This window comes from Schistocerca nitens, chromosome 6, assembly GCF_023898315.1.
Source record: "Schistocerca nitens isolate TAMUIC-IGC-003100 chromosome 6, iqSchNite1.1, whole genome shotgun sequence".
NCBI lineage: Eukaryota > Metazoa > Arthropoda > Insecta > Orthoptera > Acrididae > Schistocerca > Schistocerca nitens.
This window is the reverse complement of record NC_064619.1, coordinates 366,552,053-366,569,908: the sequence shown is the minus strand read 5'-3', so window position 1 is coordinate 366,569,908 and position 17,856 is coordinate 366,552,053. Positions and strand designations below refer to the sequence as shown.

At 35.8% G+C, this 17,856-nt stretch overlaps 1 protein-coding gene across 1 annotated transcript in view; it reads left to right on the top strand.

The window, feature by feature from the left end:
• LOC126263364 (dynein axonemal heavy chain 10) overlaps positions 1 to 17,856 on the top strand; it is a 1,742,213-nt gene that overhangs the window by 1,245,746 nt on the left and 478,611 nt on the right. Inside the window, exons 48-49 of the mRNA XM_049960456.1 lie at positions 2,224 to 2,438; positions 16,891 to 17,079. Of these exons, the coding sequence (XP_049816413.1) occupies positions 2,224 to 2,438; positions 16,891 to 17,079 (404 nt within the window). The remainder of the gene's footprint in view (positions 1 to 2,223; positions 2,439 to 16,890; positions 17,080 to 17,856) is intronic.

Here is a 17,856-nt window from a genome sequence, read left to right as displayed (position 1 = left end):
TATCAAATTCTCTTCTACAGGAAGGGCACATTTTTTGGCCCAGTTTAATATCAGACATGGTTATCCTTTTCAGTAGGTCAGCTGTTTCTATGTTGATTGAGCGCAAACTTTTTTGTGCAGTGTGGTTTTTCTTGCGAAATGGGTTGCAGCATGATATTCACAAAAATTCAAATCTTTTTAGGAGTAAAGCTTCATGATGGAAGCATAGTTGGGTATTTTCAGTCGAATGTAAACTAATCGTCTAGTAAGTAATTCTTGTTCTTCTAAGGAAAGTTTCTTTACAGCTTTCAGTCCTTTTAAGGCACTGTATGTCGTTAAATGGCATGGGGAATCAGTATTTCCAAAACTGCATACATTAACTTGATCTTGACCTTCCATTTTAGCAACAACTTGATATGTTTCAGACACAAAAATCAAATTGCCGAGTCCTAAATAAAGAAAAGAAATAAAATTAATAAGCATTCAGCTTCCCAAAAATTATGTAGCAGTCTCTAGTACAGTTAAATGGTTAAATTTAGCAATGGACCTGTCACAAAAAGGTTTAAAATCACTGAATAAATAGCAAAATGAATATTTAAACAATGAAGACATAACCAACAAAATTCCAAATTTTAGGTGACATTTTTGCACCTTACCCAAAGAGACAACAAAATTAAAATAAGTTTTTCTAATAGAATGAAATGTGCTCTGTTGAATGGTGTTAATGAATGTTATGTGGTAGGTGTCCATTTTGAGATACATGACTTTGAACACGGGTATATTTTGATACATTCATGTTTTTAGCTAATTTACAGGATGGTAGCACAGTAATTAAACACACAAGCCAGATCAAAATTTGTGATATACTAAACTCCCAGACAGACAGTAGTATGGCAAAAGACCAGGTCCATAGAGCACTTTCTCCACTACGTATGCCTCGTTAAACTATGGGACAAATTTCTCGCAACATGATTTGTTACCCACTTTGAACTGAGATTATTCCAAATGCATTGCTTTATGAACTCTGCTTGCAACATTTGTGTGTAGAGCACACAAAGTTGTACCACTATACCCAGAAACAAGAGTCTAGATCTTTTACATTAGGAACAGTGGTCACTATAAAAGTGGTCTTCACGAAAATGGCTCTAGCACCTCACCCAATTACAGGTGAGACTGAAACTTTGCATAAGTTCATGTAAGGCCCTCAGGTATATCATGTACAAATTTCATCAAAATCGAAGATGGTCGATATGGGAGCCCTAGGACACTTAACGTGGAATGACTCAACCATGGAGAAGCACTGAGCATTTGCCTATGGATTCATTACTTTTTATTTAATTTATATGGACAAACATTTGGCACATACATTAAAACCCTTTAATCTATCCTTCTTACTTTCAAAGACATAATATATCCATAATTAATGCATTTTTATTATACTCACACAAACCCTTCAGGAACTAACATACTTTTCATGGAGATAATGCAAGTTTTTTTAGATTGATTTCGCTCTCATCTGTTAAACAAGTACCAGAAATGGATTAAGATACCAAGAAAATTTTCAAGATAGTTTGTGGTGAGATCTTAGGAATATAACATAAAAATGTCAGCCATTTTCTGTGCATCATTGCCTGGGTATCCACAGCTCAGTTGTGGAACATAAAATAGTAAAAAAAACTCTTTTAGTGTTTTCTAGGAACCGCCCATGAACTAATTATGCCTCCAAGGCCCGTTGTAGACCACATGAAATGCAAAAAGAACCAACTTATATGCTCCATTTGCCTGAGCAGTAGGAAGTGTGTAATATTCATGCTTTGACTCTGTACTGTAGAATAGTGACACCTAGACAATTCTTCTGTTGGGTATACAAATGGCCCCTAGTCCACAGCATATCCAAACCACTTGACCCTACTTTACTATCACTAATAGAAATTAAGGTATTGGCTCCAGAAGAATCCCATTTTTATGCTCTGCATTCTCAAAAGTATTAGGTAGCATATGCTGTTAGATGTGTACTGATTATGTGTCTCATAAATGTTTATGGTATGTAACATGTAACAGCTCATGCACTACAATCTTATAGCATTTTTACTATTTCAGGTACAGGTTTATTAATTACCCACTTCATAAGCAATAAATTAATAGTGGAAAGTTACAGCAAAGAATGGCATCATCGTTAAGAGATAGTAATAATGTATATTATTTGAATGTTTCAAGATATTTCATATGACTATTGTCCTGTAGGGTATCTGGCTGCAATGGGAAAGGCTGGAGGTGGTCGTAATGAAGTGGACCCTCGTTTTATTTCAATGTTCAGTGCTTTCAGCATGATCTTTCCATCTGATGCGACACTATATCGAATCTATTACTCAATATTGGCAGGGCATACTGAGCCTTTTGCAGAGGAAGTTCAGAAAGTAGTACCTGACATCATGAAGCTAACACTTGATCTCTACAAGGTTAGTTATTTTGTCACAGATTCCTTAATTTATTAGGTATTACATATTTAAATAGAAATTAGTGCATTTCTGTCATCAAGTACTTATTGGAAGGTGATTGAATCCATACTGTGTATTTACTTAATGCAACTGTATGAGGTGTGGTCAGAAAGTAATGATAATTTTTGTTTTTCTTAAAGTGTCTTTATTTATTCATTAAGGTCAACTTCATCCCCTTCAAACGCATCCCCCTTGGATATAATACATTTGTGCGAGCACTTTTTCCACTCTTGGAAGCGCTTCTGGAACTCACATTTCATTATGGTGTTCAGTTTCATATCAATTCTGTTTTTGTCACATCACTGGTGCAAAACGACATTTATGGTATTTTCTCTTCAGCCACAGAAATATAAAGAAGTCACAGGGTGACATGTCTGGTGAATATGGTGGCTGATGCAACATAACAATTTTGTTTTTTTGCCAAAAAATCACAAACGAGCTTTGAGGTGTGAGTGGGAGCATTATCGTGATGCAATTTCAGTGAATAGTTTTGCCACAGTTATGTTCATTTTCTTCAGATTGTTTAATGTAAAAGGCACGTAACATCCAGATAGTATTCATTATTCCAGAATGAGATTTTCACTCTGCAGTAGAGTGTGCACTGATGTGAAACTTCCTGGCAGATTAAAACTGTGTGCCAGACCTAGACTCGAACTCGGGCCCTTGGCTTTTTGGGGGCAAGTGCTCTGCCATCTGAACTACCCAAGCATGACTCATGCCCTGTCCTCACAGCTTTACTTCCACCAGTACCTCGTCTCCTCCCTTCCAAACTTCACAGAAGCTCTCCTGTGAACTTTGCAGAACTAGCACTCCTGGAAGAAAGGATATTGCGGAGACATGGGGGATGTTTCCTGAATGAGATTTTCACTCTGCAGCTGAGTGTGCACTGATATGAAACTTCCTGGCAGATTAAAACTGTGAGTCATGCTTGGGTAGCTCAGATGGTAGAGCACTTGCCCGCGAAATGCAAAGGTCTCGAGTTTGAGTCTCAGTCTGGCATACAGTTTTAATCTGCGAGGAAGTTTCATATCAGCACACACTCCTCTGCAGCGTGAAAATCTCATTCTGGAAACATCCCCCAGGCTGTGGCTAAGCCATGTCTCTGCAGTATCCTTCCTTCCAGGAGTGCTAGTTCTGCAAGGTTTGCAGGAGAGCTTCTGTGAAGTTCGGAAGGGAGGAGATGACTTACTGGTGGAAGTAAAGCTGTGAGGATGGGGCGTGAGTCATGCTTGGGTAGTCATGCTGGTAGAGCACTTGCCCATGAAAGGCAAAGGTCCTGAGTTCAAATCTCGGTCCGGCACACAGTTTTAATCTGCAGGAAATTTCAGTATTCATAATTGACCACTTGGCCATAATGCAGGAACTCATGATGGACTATCCCGCTGCAATCAAAGAAAATCTTCATATGTGGTCAAACTTGTCGAATATTTTTTGGTCTTGGCTCTTCAGGCAGTCTGTTGGGGCAGTTTGGTCTTGGTTTTGATGTCACATCCATGTAACCATGTTTTGTCACCTGTTGTAACTTTCTTTAGAAGTTATAGACTGTCGCCGTGACATCGTTTTTGATCAAAATTCAACAGTTTCAGAACAAACTTTGCTGCTACATGTTTCACGTGCAAAACATCTGAAAAAATTGTTTATCATGAGCCAAATGATATGCTGACATCATCAGCAACTTCTCTGAAGGTGATTTGATGATTTTCAGAACCATTTTCTTCACTATTCCCACATTGTCATCAGCAATTGATTTGGTAGGACACCCAGGATGGCTGTCATCTTCAGTGTCTTCTCGACCTCTTTGAAACATTTGTACCTCTCTTACACTTTTGTTTTACTAGTAGAAGATTCACTAAAAGCCACAGTCAACTTTGTGAATGTGGTGCTGAACTTTATTCCATTTTTCAAGCAAAATTTAATCTAAATTCTTTGATCCATCTTTTTCGAAAGTAAAAATTTGCTGAGTACTTGAAGTCACATATAATATTTTTCACTGTCAACAATGAACTAAATGTTCAAAATAGCTGAGAATACAAACATATGTACCAAAATGAAAAAAAAAAAAAAGTATTGAAATTCAGATGTATAGAGCCCATGAAATTAAAAAATTCCCATTACTTTATGACCACACCTTGTATGGTTCATACACTGGTTGCTGTAGCAATAGTAGAATTCACATACACATAAGTAAAGATACCATAACCAGTAGTAGCAGTAGTGGTGGTAGTACTAGCAGTAGTAGTAGTACAACAGTAGTATTTGATACGTACATAAAGAAAGACATCACAACCAGTCTCATTTATATTTCACTTCATTAAACAAGTGATATTTTACTTCCAAACTAGCTGAATACTTACACTTTGTGTGTCATGTGACCCCCAATTTTAATGTTATGTGTGTCACTTATCACATTTCCCCTGCCCCTTTCTTGGGTCTACACTCAATCCATATTCTGTGCTCAGTGGACTTGTCTTCCTGTTCAGTTAGTCCTGTAATTCTTCCTCATTTTCACAGAGGATTTAAATGTAATCATTTAATCTTTTCTTTGGATGGAAAAATATTTATAATAATCTGTTTCCTCTGCATTTAACAGTGAAATTCATTTTGCATTCTTAATATTGACATTTCTGATTTCAAATTCTGCCAACAAATGCTCATAATTCTGACAAGTTTCATCAAAATTGATCATTTTAATGGGAATGGTGGACATGTTTAATACAGACATTTCTTGCACTCTTTTAGAAAGTAATAACAGATAAAGTCATTTGCAGTCTCGTGAAAAATGACATGCAGAAATTTTTTGAATAACAAAAGGAATTGTTTCATGTGTGTTGGCTCAAATTAAGACTATGGTCTCTGACTGAACATTTGGTAAGAATGTGAATTAACAACATTGCTCTTGTTCCTTCTGTATGAGACCTCAAATATTGTATTCCCTGGTACAACCAGGGATCCATCTGTACTACACTGTTCCCTTCCACTCAGTTAATTGATTTTGATAAAACTGCTCACACAAAAAAGGCACAGTTTGAGGTTGAGCAATAATTGTATTGTATTATATTCCACTGTATTTATTTGGCCCAGTAAATCTTACATGTACAGTACAGCACATCTGATATTGGACTGGTCAATAAAAATTTATCTTCATCATTACAACAACATACTTTCAGGTCTGACATATAATTATACCACCTTAGCTAGAAAATTACAACTGAAAATATGAATAAACTAATATTAATGATTATAGTCATTACATACTACAAGCAGAAAGACACATTTACGCCAATTTTTGTAAGTGATAAATAATGTGGCTTATACATGTAACATTAACTTTCTTAAGTGCTCAGAGACTTTGGAGGAATTCTTCCAGACTATAGAAGCAATGCATTAGTAGATATTCTTTTAATAATACTTTAAATTTTTTTATATCATTTATTACTTTAATTTCTTTTGGGAACTTATTGTAAATAATTTTACCATGGTGTAATGTTCCTTTTTTGGTGCAAACTGGTTTTTATTTGGATCATGTGAAAGTTGGTTTCCTGTCTTGTGTTGTGTTGATGCAGATTTTCATTTTTGAGGAGAACACTCAGATTTGTTATTGCATATTTCTTAATAAACATTACACTTTCAAACATGTAACTACATGTAAGAGGAAGAATCCCCATCCTTTTAAATAGTGGTGTGCAGAGTTTTTTTTTTTTTTTTTTTTTTTTTTTTTTTTTTTTTTTTTTTCCTCCATTCCAGCATTAATTCTCACTATCCCTTTTTGCATCCTGAGGAGTTTTAGGCAAGATGGCGAGTTACCCCAGATAGTGATCCCATATTTCAGAATATAAACAGTAATTAGACAGTCCTTACAACACGTTTTCAAGCGCTGTCATTAAATAGCACATGGTACTTAGTCTCTTAAATATTTTATCAATGTGAGTATCCCATCTAACATTATCTTGGAGCTAGATCCCAAAAAAATTTGTATTTGCTACACTTACAACATATGTGCCTGGTCTGATATCTCTGTTTTTATATCCTCTTCTCTGTTTCTCATGATATTATGCAAATTTCACAACACTGTTTTACTTTTATTTGTTACTAGTTTGTTTTGGGTGAACCATGTCATAACACTAGTTAATGTCTCACATTAATATCTCAGATCTGTAACATTTCTGGTGTCTTCCCACTGAGTAAGATTCTTGTGTCATCTGCAAACTTGATATTGCTATGACACTGCTCAGTTAATGCTAAGCCATTTACATATATCAAAAATATTATGGTACTCAGTACTGAGTCCTGCCGTATGCCATACTTTACTTCTTTGTAATCAGAATAGTGTCTAGTTGAATTATTATCTTCTTGAAATTGTATTTCTACTACCTGCTTGTGGTCAGTAATGTATGATCTAAGCCATTTAGGTGTTCCTCTGATACCAATATTATTGTCAATGTTTGCTGTTGTTGCCATATGATAAATAAATAAATAACCAATATTATCAAGTTTCTGCAGCAATAGGATGTGCTCCATGATATCAAAGGCCTTTGACAGATCAAGGCATATTCCAATCTCTTTTTCTCCACTGTCAAGTTGTTGTAGCTCTTCACTCAGAAATTCAAATATTGCTGTTTCTGTTGATTGGCCTTTCTGGAAATGATGTTGGGCTGTGGATAATATATTCCACTTTTCTAGAAAATCTAACAATGTCTTACAAAAAAATTTTCTAGTATTTTCAAAATTGCAGATAGAAAAGCAATAGGTCCATAATTGGCTGTGTCTTCTTTCTTGCCCTTTTTGAACAGTGTCTTGGTTTCACTATCTCTAAGCAGGAAGGAAAGATTCTAGTTGTGGATGACCTGCTGAAAAGGTGGGTTAAGGGTAGTGCAATGAGGTCACCTGCATTTTTTAATAACATAATCTGGAATATCATCCACACCTGTCAAAAATTTGCTCTTAACTTACTAATTACTACTTCAATTTCATTAGGGTTAGTTTAGAGAAGAAATAAGGTGTCAGGGTTTTTATGTAGATTTGATATATTGATCTGTTGGTGATCTGGTAGAACTTGTTTTGGAAAATTTTATAGGACAGAGTAACTGTTCACTAATATTTGAAAAATATGTGTTAAAGGAACTGGTTATTTCTGGATTTGTAATTTGTTTGCTGTGGTGGTCTAGCAGGAGATTTACTTTTTTTGGGTGTGGGTTGGGCTCATTTCTTACTTGCTGTTTGACTGTCTTCCACATGGGTTTCATTTTGTTCCTGGCCATTATTATGTGGTGATCATTTGGTGTTTTTTTAGCTTCTTTTTAGACATACTGAAGCACTCTCTTATAATTCTTGAAATACACCAGAAATACTTCCGTAACATTTTGCATTTTTTTAAATTTCACAAAGTCTTCTTTTTAGCACAAGATATTTTAATGTTTGTTGTCAACCAAGAAACATTTTTAGTAATTTTTAATTTTTGGTTTTTAACCGGAAACGTGAGATGTTCTAAGTTTTGCTTGTAGAATATTCAGTATTTACTTGTTATTTAATTATCACTGAAACCTGTATTCATATTTCCAGATTTATGTAAATATTTATCTGTATTTATGAGTATCTGATTTATATTACCGCTGTATGATTTGGTGACTCTGGTAGGCAAGTTTATGGTTGTGTGAATGTTATACGTATGGTAAGTCTTTCATAAAGCCTCAAGGTTCAATCTGTCTTTTGAGCTCTTGTTGAAATCTGTGTTAAAGTCACCACACATGATAGTACTATTGCTAAATACTGTTGAGTGCCTAAAACTGTTAAGTGCCTTCTCAAAACTTTCAAGGGAATACTTTGTCAGTAATCTACATCTGCATCTATACATTGACAAAAACTGTGAAGCAGATGACAGATGGTATTTCCCATTGTACCAGCTGTTAGGTCTTCCCCCTGTTCCATTCAGGTATGGAGTATGGGAGACATGATTGTTTAAAGACATTTGTGTGCAGTCTTACTATTTCAAGCTTGTCTTCATGATCCATATGGGAGTGCTACATGGAGGATTGTAGTATACTCCTAGATTACTCACACAGAGCTGGTTCTTGAAACTTGACAAGTAGGCTTTCGTGGGATAGTTCACATCTGTCCTTAAGCATCAGTCACTTCAGTATTTCCAGCATCTCCATGACACTTTCACATGGGTTAAAAAAACCTGCAACTATTCATGCTTCCCTTCTTTGTATATGTTCAACAACCTTTCTAGTCCCATTTGGTGGGCCCCACACTCTTGAACAATACTCTAAAGTGGGTCACACCAGTCATTTGTAAACCATATTCTTTATAGGTTACACCAATGAACCAAAGTCTACAATTTGCTTAGTGAAGTGAGTCTATAAGCTGCACACATTTGACAGTCAATCCTGTTTCATTCAGCACCTCTCTTCCTATTACCTTATGCTTTGTTTTACACCTATTATAGTAGTCTTTGTTTCTCCTTCGACAAACTTATCTAGTGCATAGTCAGTTATTCCTCTGAATTTAAGCCACAGCTCCTGCTCCTGCCTTGAGCTACATGTTTCAAGTTTCTCATTATGAGACAATACTATTATCACTTTCTCTAGGCCACTGAACAATTAAAGTTATCTATTTGTTTCAGTTGCTCTTGTACATTGGTAATTATTATTTGCTACAATTTCTTATTCATCATTGGAATCAGTTTGAACATGGACATTCTCAAAGAGTGCAAGTGTGTTTTGGATTTCCAACGTCCGGGGTTAATAGTGGGACAGCAAGTTGTGAAATTCGGTTCTTTTTATGTAACTGACGACCAGTTTCAGGTGTCAGTACCCATTCTTAAGTCATTCAAACAGAAAAATGGTGTTTTCAGTGGCAGCATGCAAACCATGTTAAAATGGTACGTACTTGTGTCTAAGTCAAATTAGATACAAGTGTGTACAATATTAAGTCAAGTTAGACACAAGTATGTGCAATATGAACATGATTTGAGTACTATCATGGAATGGATCTTTTTTTTCTATTTGGATGACTTGAGAAAGGATTCTGATACATGAAACTAGACATCAGTTGAATAAAAAGAATTCAATTTCACAAATTTGGCTGTTTTCTATATCAAACTGAGTTTAGGTTTATTTGTCAGTATAAGATTCAATGTATTTCATCATGAGTCAGCCTCTGAACTATCTGTTCTAGATAGATTTCAAAGAAAACGTTTAATATTGTTTCACAGGATGTCTTACCACACCACTGCTTACAAAACATTAATTTTCCCAAGTGATTGTTGGATGATTAAAGTCTCTCCTGAAGATGATGGTATTTTTGGATAAAATACAAATAACTGACATTTTCTGTAAAGTGTTTGCTTATATTGATTGATGAGTCTTGTGATAAGTAGAAAGATCCATTTAATTGTTTAAGCTGCTGTTGACACTGAATCTTTCACAAACAGTCTCACATGCAGCTAGCTTCATTTTCTGTCTTTGTGGATTTGAAATTCTTGTTTGTTGCAACAAGTACAGTACCTTCTTTTCCCTTTAGCATGGCCTGTTGAAACACACTTTAAGTTTTCCCAAATCATGTCACTGCTATCAAATTCAGATTTTAACCAGCTTTCTATTCCTAGTATTAAGTGAACTCCACTAATCTGAATGTTTTACGCTTTGGCATTTTGTAGTGAAAGCATCAGCATTTATCACTAGAACTTTAATAGTCTCATCTGTTTGGGTAAATTCTTTGGATCTTACGCTAATACTTTCCAATCCCTCATAGTTGTTGTCATCTGAAATAGATGGAGAATTATCCAATCCGAAACACTTTTTGTTTGCAGCCCACACATAGTTGGTTACCAGGATAGGAGCCTCTAATGTATAGCACCCACCTGATCCTGCCTTCTCTCTGCCTACTCTATGCAGAGGCCCTAGAGTACCATTGATAAGCCAGAGGCCCTAGAGTACCATTGATAAGCCACTCACAATCAAGAGCATAAGTAATACAAATGGTGTACTTTATAGTGAGGAGACGGTGTCCATGTGAGAGACTAGTACTTGAGGTAACACAGGTGGCAGTGAAATGGGTGATTTTGAAACGTCCACCACTGACACAAAATTTAAAATGTGCGTCACTTAAAAATTACATCATGTAGCTTCCCTCACACACATTTCAAATCTTTTACATAAGTTAGACAGCACATCTTGCAGAACTCACATTGGAATTCAATCAAGTTCCTCTCAAATTTGATCCTTCAGTTCCTGGACGGTGTGTGGTGGGTCATTCTGGGAGATCGGAGATTTCCAATGACCCCAAAGTAAGAAATCATGCACTGAGTGCTCAGAGGATCTTGGAGGCCAGGAAATGTACCCATTATTGGAGATGAGATGACCAGTAAATACGTTCTGCAACACATTAATGGAATGCCCCATGGTACGGAATAAGGCCCTGTCTTGTTGGAAGAATGTGTTTGTAGTTACAGGAAGATCAGCAAGCTGTGATACTTGGAATTGGTTCAGTATGTGGACATAAAGTTCTGTATTCACATTAACAGTATTTCCATGACTGTCTTCAAGAAAATAATGCCCCAAGATTCCAAATGATGATAGGCCTCACACCACTACCTCTATCTGACTATGAAGTGGTGTTTCATGAAGCATTTCAGGATTTTCATGTGACCAGTATCTAAAATGTAACTTAGTACTAAAGACTAACATGTAACAACTGACCTCATCACTTATGATCAGATTGCCATACAGGTGTGGGTTTTCATTCATGAGTTCCAACTCTGGCCAAAGCATAGTCACTGTAAGAGGTTGTCCCCATTCAGTTTTAGCACTGTCTGAATTTTGTATGGGTGGAATTGCAGTTCCTTGTGCAATATTCATCACAAATTGTGATCTGATATGTCTAACTTGCAATGAATGATGACATGCAGAATGCTTTGGACTTGGGCTGAAGGCTGCTACCACTCCTGCAACTTTCTCTTGTGTGCACACAGATTTTGCACTTCCACCCCTCTTTCATGACATATCACCCATTTCCTAAAACTTCTGCACCAACACTTTGATAGCATGTGCCAATGGGACTTGGGCATGATGTACTAGATTGTTATGAGTGCAAAATGCACACTGCACAGCCACATAGCTGTCATTTTTTTAAAAACTCCTTCATGCCAACAGCATATTGTTCACCAGTCCATGATGCCATCTTGACTGAACATCAATATCTAGTAATCTATCTTTTCCTATATTGTGGAGTTTCCATTCTCTGCTCATGTTCTATTTTCATTTGTATTCCTGTCATTCTAACAATTCTCCATTCTATTATTACTACCATGGTAATCATTTCTATAGTTTTCTAGCTCTCTCCTCCTATATCATGTCTCTCGATAATTTCCGGACCATCTTCCATTCCGGTGATGACCATATTCTCTTTGTCTATCTCCTTGTCTTTCATTTCTCTCCCTAGCTCTGTCTAATTCATCCACATATTTTAGAAACTGTTCAGTAGCGTCATCAAGTCTGTATACCATTTCCCATTGAACTTTATTTGGTAATCTTCTCTTTAAGTCATCAATGTTAATAAAGATTGTTCAGTGGCTTATCCAAATAAACTAATGTCTTTAACTTATGCTCTCAGAAACCTTTCATTTGATGACTACTTACTCTTAAAGTGGGCCCATTAAGGAATTCACTTCTTATTTTAGCTTGCTTATTCTCTGACAAAACTTGTTCTATTTTTAAAGAAAAAGGAGGGAAAAAAAGCATTTTTCAGACTCATTGAATGTCGTTAATATTTTGCTTGGTCCAAGATAGTGCATCACTATCCAAAATCTTTTTTACAAATTTAATTTTCAAGGCTTCAGACATTTCAAATAAAAAATTATCCTTACACAGGTAAATAAACTCAACATGATGTAACTTATTTTTCTGGAAAATTCTTCATGTTTATGTTTCTCCACATGTTTCCACAACTGCAACCAAAGCTCTTAGCATGTAATCTTTATTGCAATTCAAATGGTTTATTACCAACATCTGATATGCTAATTTGACATGTATCAACATTACTGTTTAGCACACACCAGTGACTTTGTGATGAACTTTGTTAACTTCTCCTCCTGTTTTAATGACTGCATCTGACAACTTCCTATCAACAGACTTGTTACTTTTAAGTAATTCTTGCACAAACATTTAGCTTTCATTTTTCACAATATTAAGGATTATCTTAAAGCTATAATTCCTTTCCATTTAATATAACAAATCATTCTATCTTACTCAGTTTATTCTCTATTGCACTAATACATTTGTCAGTCACCTGGTGCTTGTTATCAACAGAAAATTTGAAACTGATCAGTTCCTCCTTCAAGTTGTCAACTTGTAGGATTCTAATGGGTAACTGCTCTTGCACTCATATTACTTCTTTGTTTACTATGTCCATTTTATCCCCTATGAATTTTCAGAATTGTTCAGATAAGTTTCTGTTGCTGCCTATCATTTCTCAGTGATCAAATCTGTGAGAAGGAGAGCATACACTACTTAAGTCTCCGGCTGCAACTCCCACATTGCAACTTTCATCATGTAAACCGTTTTTGTTCACTAAACACTGCTTCTGACCACTGCCTTCTTCTAACACTACATTCTCACCTACCTCCTGTTTCTGATCCACAACTTCACCTAGATCACACATTTTTAATAAGTTGCAAATGAACAAATTGAATCAATATATTCTTCACACATCCTAAATACATTAAGATGAACAAAGTAGATGATATTAATTTTTTTTTAAAAGTACTTATGTTGGTTGCTGAATTCCATGATGTTGATAGTCATTCATATAATTTTGGTTCCAAAATTCAATTTCTATCCTCTTAGTTCAGCTCCAACATTTTGCCCCACAGTCCTAGTGCAGCAGCTTCAAATCGTCTTCTACGGCCTTCCTCTTAATAGATAAATAAATTCCTTCTGAACATGTCATGTCGATAACGCATTGTCTTTGTGATATAAGATTTTTGTAGAAGGAATCTTAATAGATGTAGGTTTTTCCTCCTACTAAATAAAACTCCACTCCAGACTTGTAATGAGCACTTTAGGTCCTGAGTTTGAGTCTCAGTCTGGCACACAGTTTTAATCTGCCGGGAAGTTTTGTATCTGCAGAGTGAAAATCTCATTCTGGAAATGTCCCCCAGGCTGTGGCTAAGCCATGTCTCCACAACATCCTTTCTTCCAGGTGCTAGTTCTGCAAGGCTGCAGAAGAGCTTCTGTGAAGTTTGGAAGGTAGGAGGTGAGGTATTGACAGAACTGAAGCTATGAGGGCAGGTCATGAGTCATGCTTGGGTAGCTCAATTGTAGAGCACTTGCTCACAAAAGGCAAAGTTCCTGAGTTCAAGTCTCGGCCTGGCTCACAGTTTTAATCTGCCAAGAAGGTTCACTGTATTAAATACGTTTTGAGACAAGTATACATGTTTTTTCTCCATGCAAAAGAAGGAGCATCTACATAATACATCCTACCACGGAAAACAAAAGAACTGATTAAGAAAAGAAAACTATTAATAAAATAACATTACAAAAATTGAAATTACTGAGATAACATTGATTCTATACTACATGCTGTATAATCTTGTTAGGTTTATCTTCCTATAAATCATGAGAAAGAGAGAGACAAACAGTTAAAAAAATACAATCTTTTTTTGTATCCCAGTTTAGATACACAACAGTCACAAATGTAAGTAAAAGTTATTGATTCCGAACATTAAATACTTGTATGATACATCACTGGAACTATCCTTTTTGTCATTGACAGTTTTCAGCCTGTTACAATAATCAAGAGAAGAAGTGTCAGTTACTGAGACCATTAAAGCAGATAATGTGGACTACTTGCAAATTTCTCAGTGCACTTGTTGCATTTATTCTCTATGAAAATCTGAGACTTTTGCAGTATTCATCATTGCTTTCTTCAGGAAAGCACCTGACTGTATAGAAGTACTGGAATCGTACAAATGTAAATTATGTAGTTATGCTCACTACGACCAGAGATTACACAGCACCACTGATGAAATTTCATTTGCAATATCTTTGTTTTCATGATGATGTATATTGTGAGACATAATCCTGTGCAGTATGTCAATGTCAAGCACTTGCTTCAGTGCACTTCTGATTGTTAATCTTATATTTCTGTTTTAAGTTGTTGATTCACATTCTGATTTCCAGAACCTCTTTGATTATTGACTCCCATTAGCTTGAAGTATGTGCCACAATACATGTCTGCTGAAATATGGTTTTAGGTTTTATTCATAAGACTGTGTTTGGCAGCCGCATATTTTTCTAGATTTTTCTAATTGATGTACCACTGATGTTTAGTACAGTGCTGGAAAATGGTTTTGATAGACTGTCAAATTTAGGAAATGTTATAAATGCCTGGTACTTTGAGGCTATGACTATCCTGTAGCATCCTCCAAAGGAAATTAGAATTTATGTCAATAAGTTTAAAAGATTGAGATTCACACTCAGGAGTGGATGGAAGTGGGTACTTGTCACAAGGACACTGCACAGAAAATGTCTTGTGTTATACATATGTCATAGGAAACAAAGACACTTTGAGAGACATTTCATATGTCTCAATGTAATACTTAATTGTGGTGGGCACACTCACATGTATATGATTTCATTACTTCTTCAACAGTCAGTTACTTTCCTGAGGTAAACAATGACAGATATTGCTGAAAGCACAGGTTTTCAAGGAGAATTATTGTGAAGAGTGCATTGAGAACAGTTTATACACCAAAAATAAATCGTTCAAATGGCTCTGAGCACTATGGGACTTAACATCTGAGGTCATCAGTCCCCTAGAACTTAGAACTACTTAAAGCTAACTAACCTAAAGACATCACACACATCCATGCCCGAGGCAGGATTTGAACCTGCGACTGTAGCAGTCGTGCAGTTCCGGACTGAAGCGCCTAGAACCACTCGGCCACCGTGGCCGGCGTTTATACAACTTCCTGTTCCGAATTAAGCTTATATATATATGCAATACCATTGAGGAAGTCTCTGAAATCAGTTCTTGTCTAGGTTAATTGGCATCGTACAGCCAGATTGCTGTATTTGAACAATATGAAATCATACAGGAATGATTACATTATATTACAACTGTGATTCACAAGGTACTGACACATCAACTCCAAAATCTTGTAGCCGTTGACAGTGAGTGCTTCTCCCTCACAAAATAAGGAGTCCTCTTTTACAATCATGGGCAGTGAAGCCACAACCCTCAGTATGGGATGCATGATATTATCTGTCTCTCATGGAAACATAAAATTAGTGAGTGTGGAGGATAGGGATAGGGAATGCAGACAGGTGGGAATGTGTGTCGGCTGAGGTGCTTGGCAAGCTAGTCCATGCTTTTACAATAAACATGACCACATTCATTCCTGTTGAAAACTAACCCTAATATGAAGTGACTAAAAGTATTCACAAAGAAAGATGAAATTTGTAAGTAAGTAATATTTTATGAGATTTATATTTCAGAAAGTCTTCAAATTAGTATTTGATATTTATTCAAACAGTTGTAATAAAACAAAAATAAACAATTTTTGACAATGTAATGTAATTGCATGGATAAAAAATCTACACACCGATCTGTGGCAGGAAAACACACATATAAAGAAATGTTTTACATATGCAAGCTTTCGGAGCCAAAGGCTCCTTCTTCTTCTGGCAGAATGGTTGAAGGAAAAGGACTGGGGAGATTTAGAAAAAGGGGTAGAGGTTGGCAGGAGAGAAGTAATGGTTGATGGTGTAGCTGATTTAAGGAGTTGCAGAGGGACAGCAAGAGAAACATGCTGCTAAGATAGTTTAGAGAAGGTGGGATAGCTTTTTGAGCTGGAGTTGGGAATGTTGTTGCAGTTTGAAGTCTACCACTTAACCTAAACCTCTGCAGTCCTCCGTCTTTCCCTTTCAACCCTTCTGCCAGAAGAAAGAGCCTCTGCCTCCAAAAACTTGCATACATGAAACCTTTTATTATATGTGTATTCTTCTGCCTCTACTTAGTGAGTAGATATTTTTATTTATCCAATTCCATCAGACAGTTATAATGATAGGTTTGAATCATTTCTAAAGTTTATCCCAAAACTAAAGTGAACACAGCATTTCACATTTCAAAATTTTTTCTTGCTACACATTTTAGTATATTTGTACCTAAATAAAACAATTTTGTGTTATATATTTAACCATAACAAAGAAAACCAGAATTTATGTGATTTTTTAGTTATTTTTGTTTATTGGGTAATCTGGGTGTCCAAGTGTATCAGGTGTGTCTGTACAGATTGAGTCTTTGTATTGTTTGTTTGTATTACATGTTCTAGTTTGTGGTAAGAATAGATTCATTGACAAGTTCCATTACAGAATTCAAAATTGTACTTCACCAAACTTTCCTCATATTTCAGGTAATAATTGTTAAACTGCCACCAACGCCATCTAAGTTCCACTATATCTTCAATTTGCGTGACCTTTCTCGAATATGTGCTGGTCTATGCTTGACATCTGCAAGTTACTTCAAATCTCCAGAGTTATTTGTGAGAGTCTGGAGAAATGAGTTCCAGAGAGTGATCTGTGACAGATTAATCTGTGATGAGGTATGTTATGCCAGATTTTGTCTCTTAAAAAACTGTTGCAATGTTTGTCTATATAACCACAGTTACAGTACCAAATGATTGGAATGCTCACTATTTATTGATGACACTAATGGCAAAAATTTTTGTCACTTACCTCTTCCATTTGATATAAATATATTAAGATATGTTTCTGGAGTATTGGAAAATACCTTCCCAACATGAAGAAAGTAAGGATGGTATTTTATTGCTGTTAATGCAAGCATCCAGGGATAAGAAGAGAGGAGCTTATAATAATATTCTGTAGACTGACATTATATTTGGTTGTTTGAGATTGAAGCAGATACAGATAAAATGTATTTATTTACAGTGATAGACCCTCTGTTCTAGATATATAAATGTGTTAAATGTTCAAATGACCATACCATTGCTGGATTCTGATATTTTTCTCAAGTAGTTTTATGTAAATGTGATACCTTGATGCTAAGTGAAACAGTGTGGTAAGTTTGATATCCATTCCACTACATCCTGTATTGTTGTTGTTGTGGTCTTCAGTCCAGAGACTGGTTTGATTGTTTAGTACTCAGTGAGAAATTATATTTCATTAACTCACTACAATTAAATTTTCTGTTTATTGAATATCCCCCATCATTATTTACTCTTAATGGGATTAGGTTTGTCGATTACCAGTAATTATGTGGGCAGTTTTAAATGAGAACGATATAAAGTCAACAGAATTTTGAAACATTTGTTGTTGGCTGTATGGATAAATAACTGTGTGATATTATACAATGGAAAATC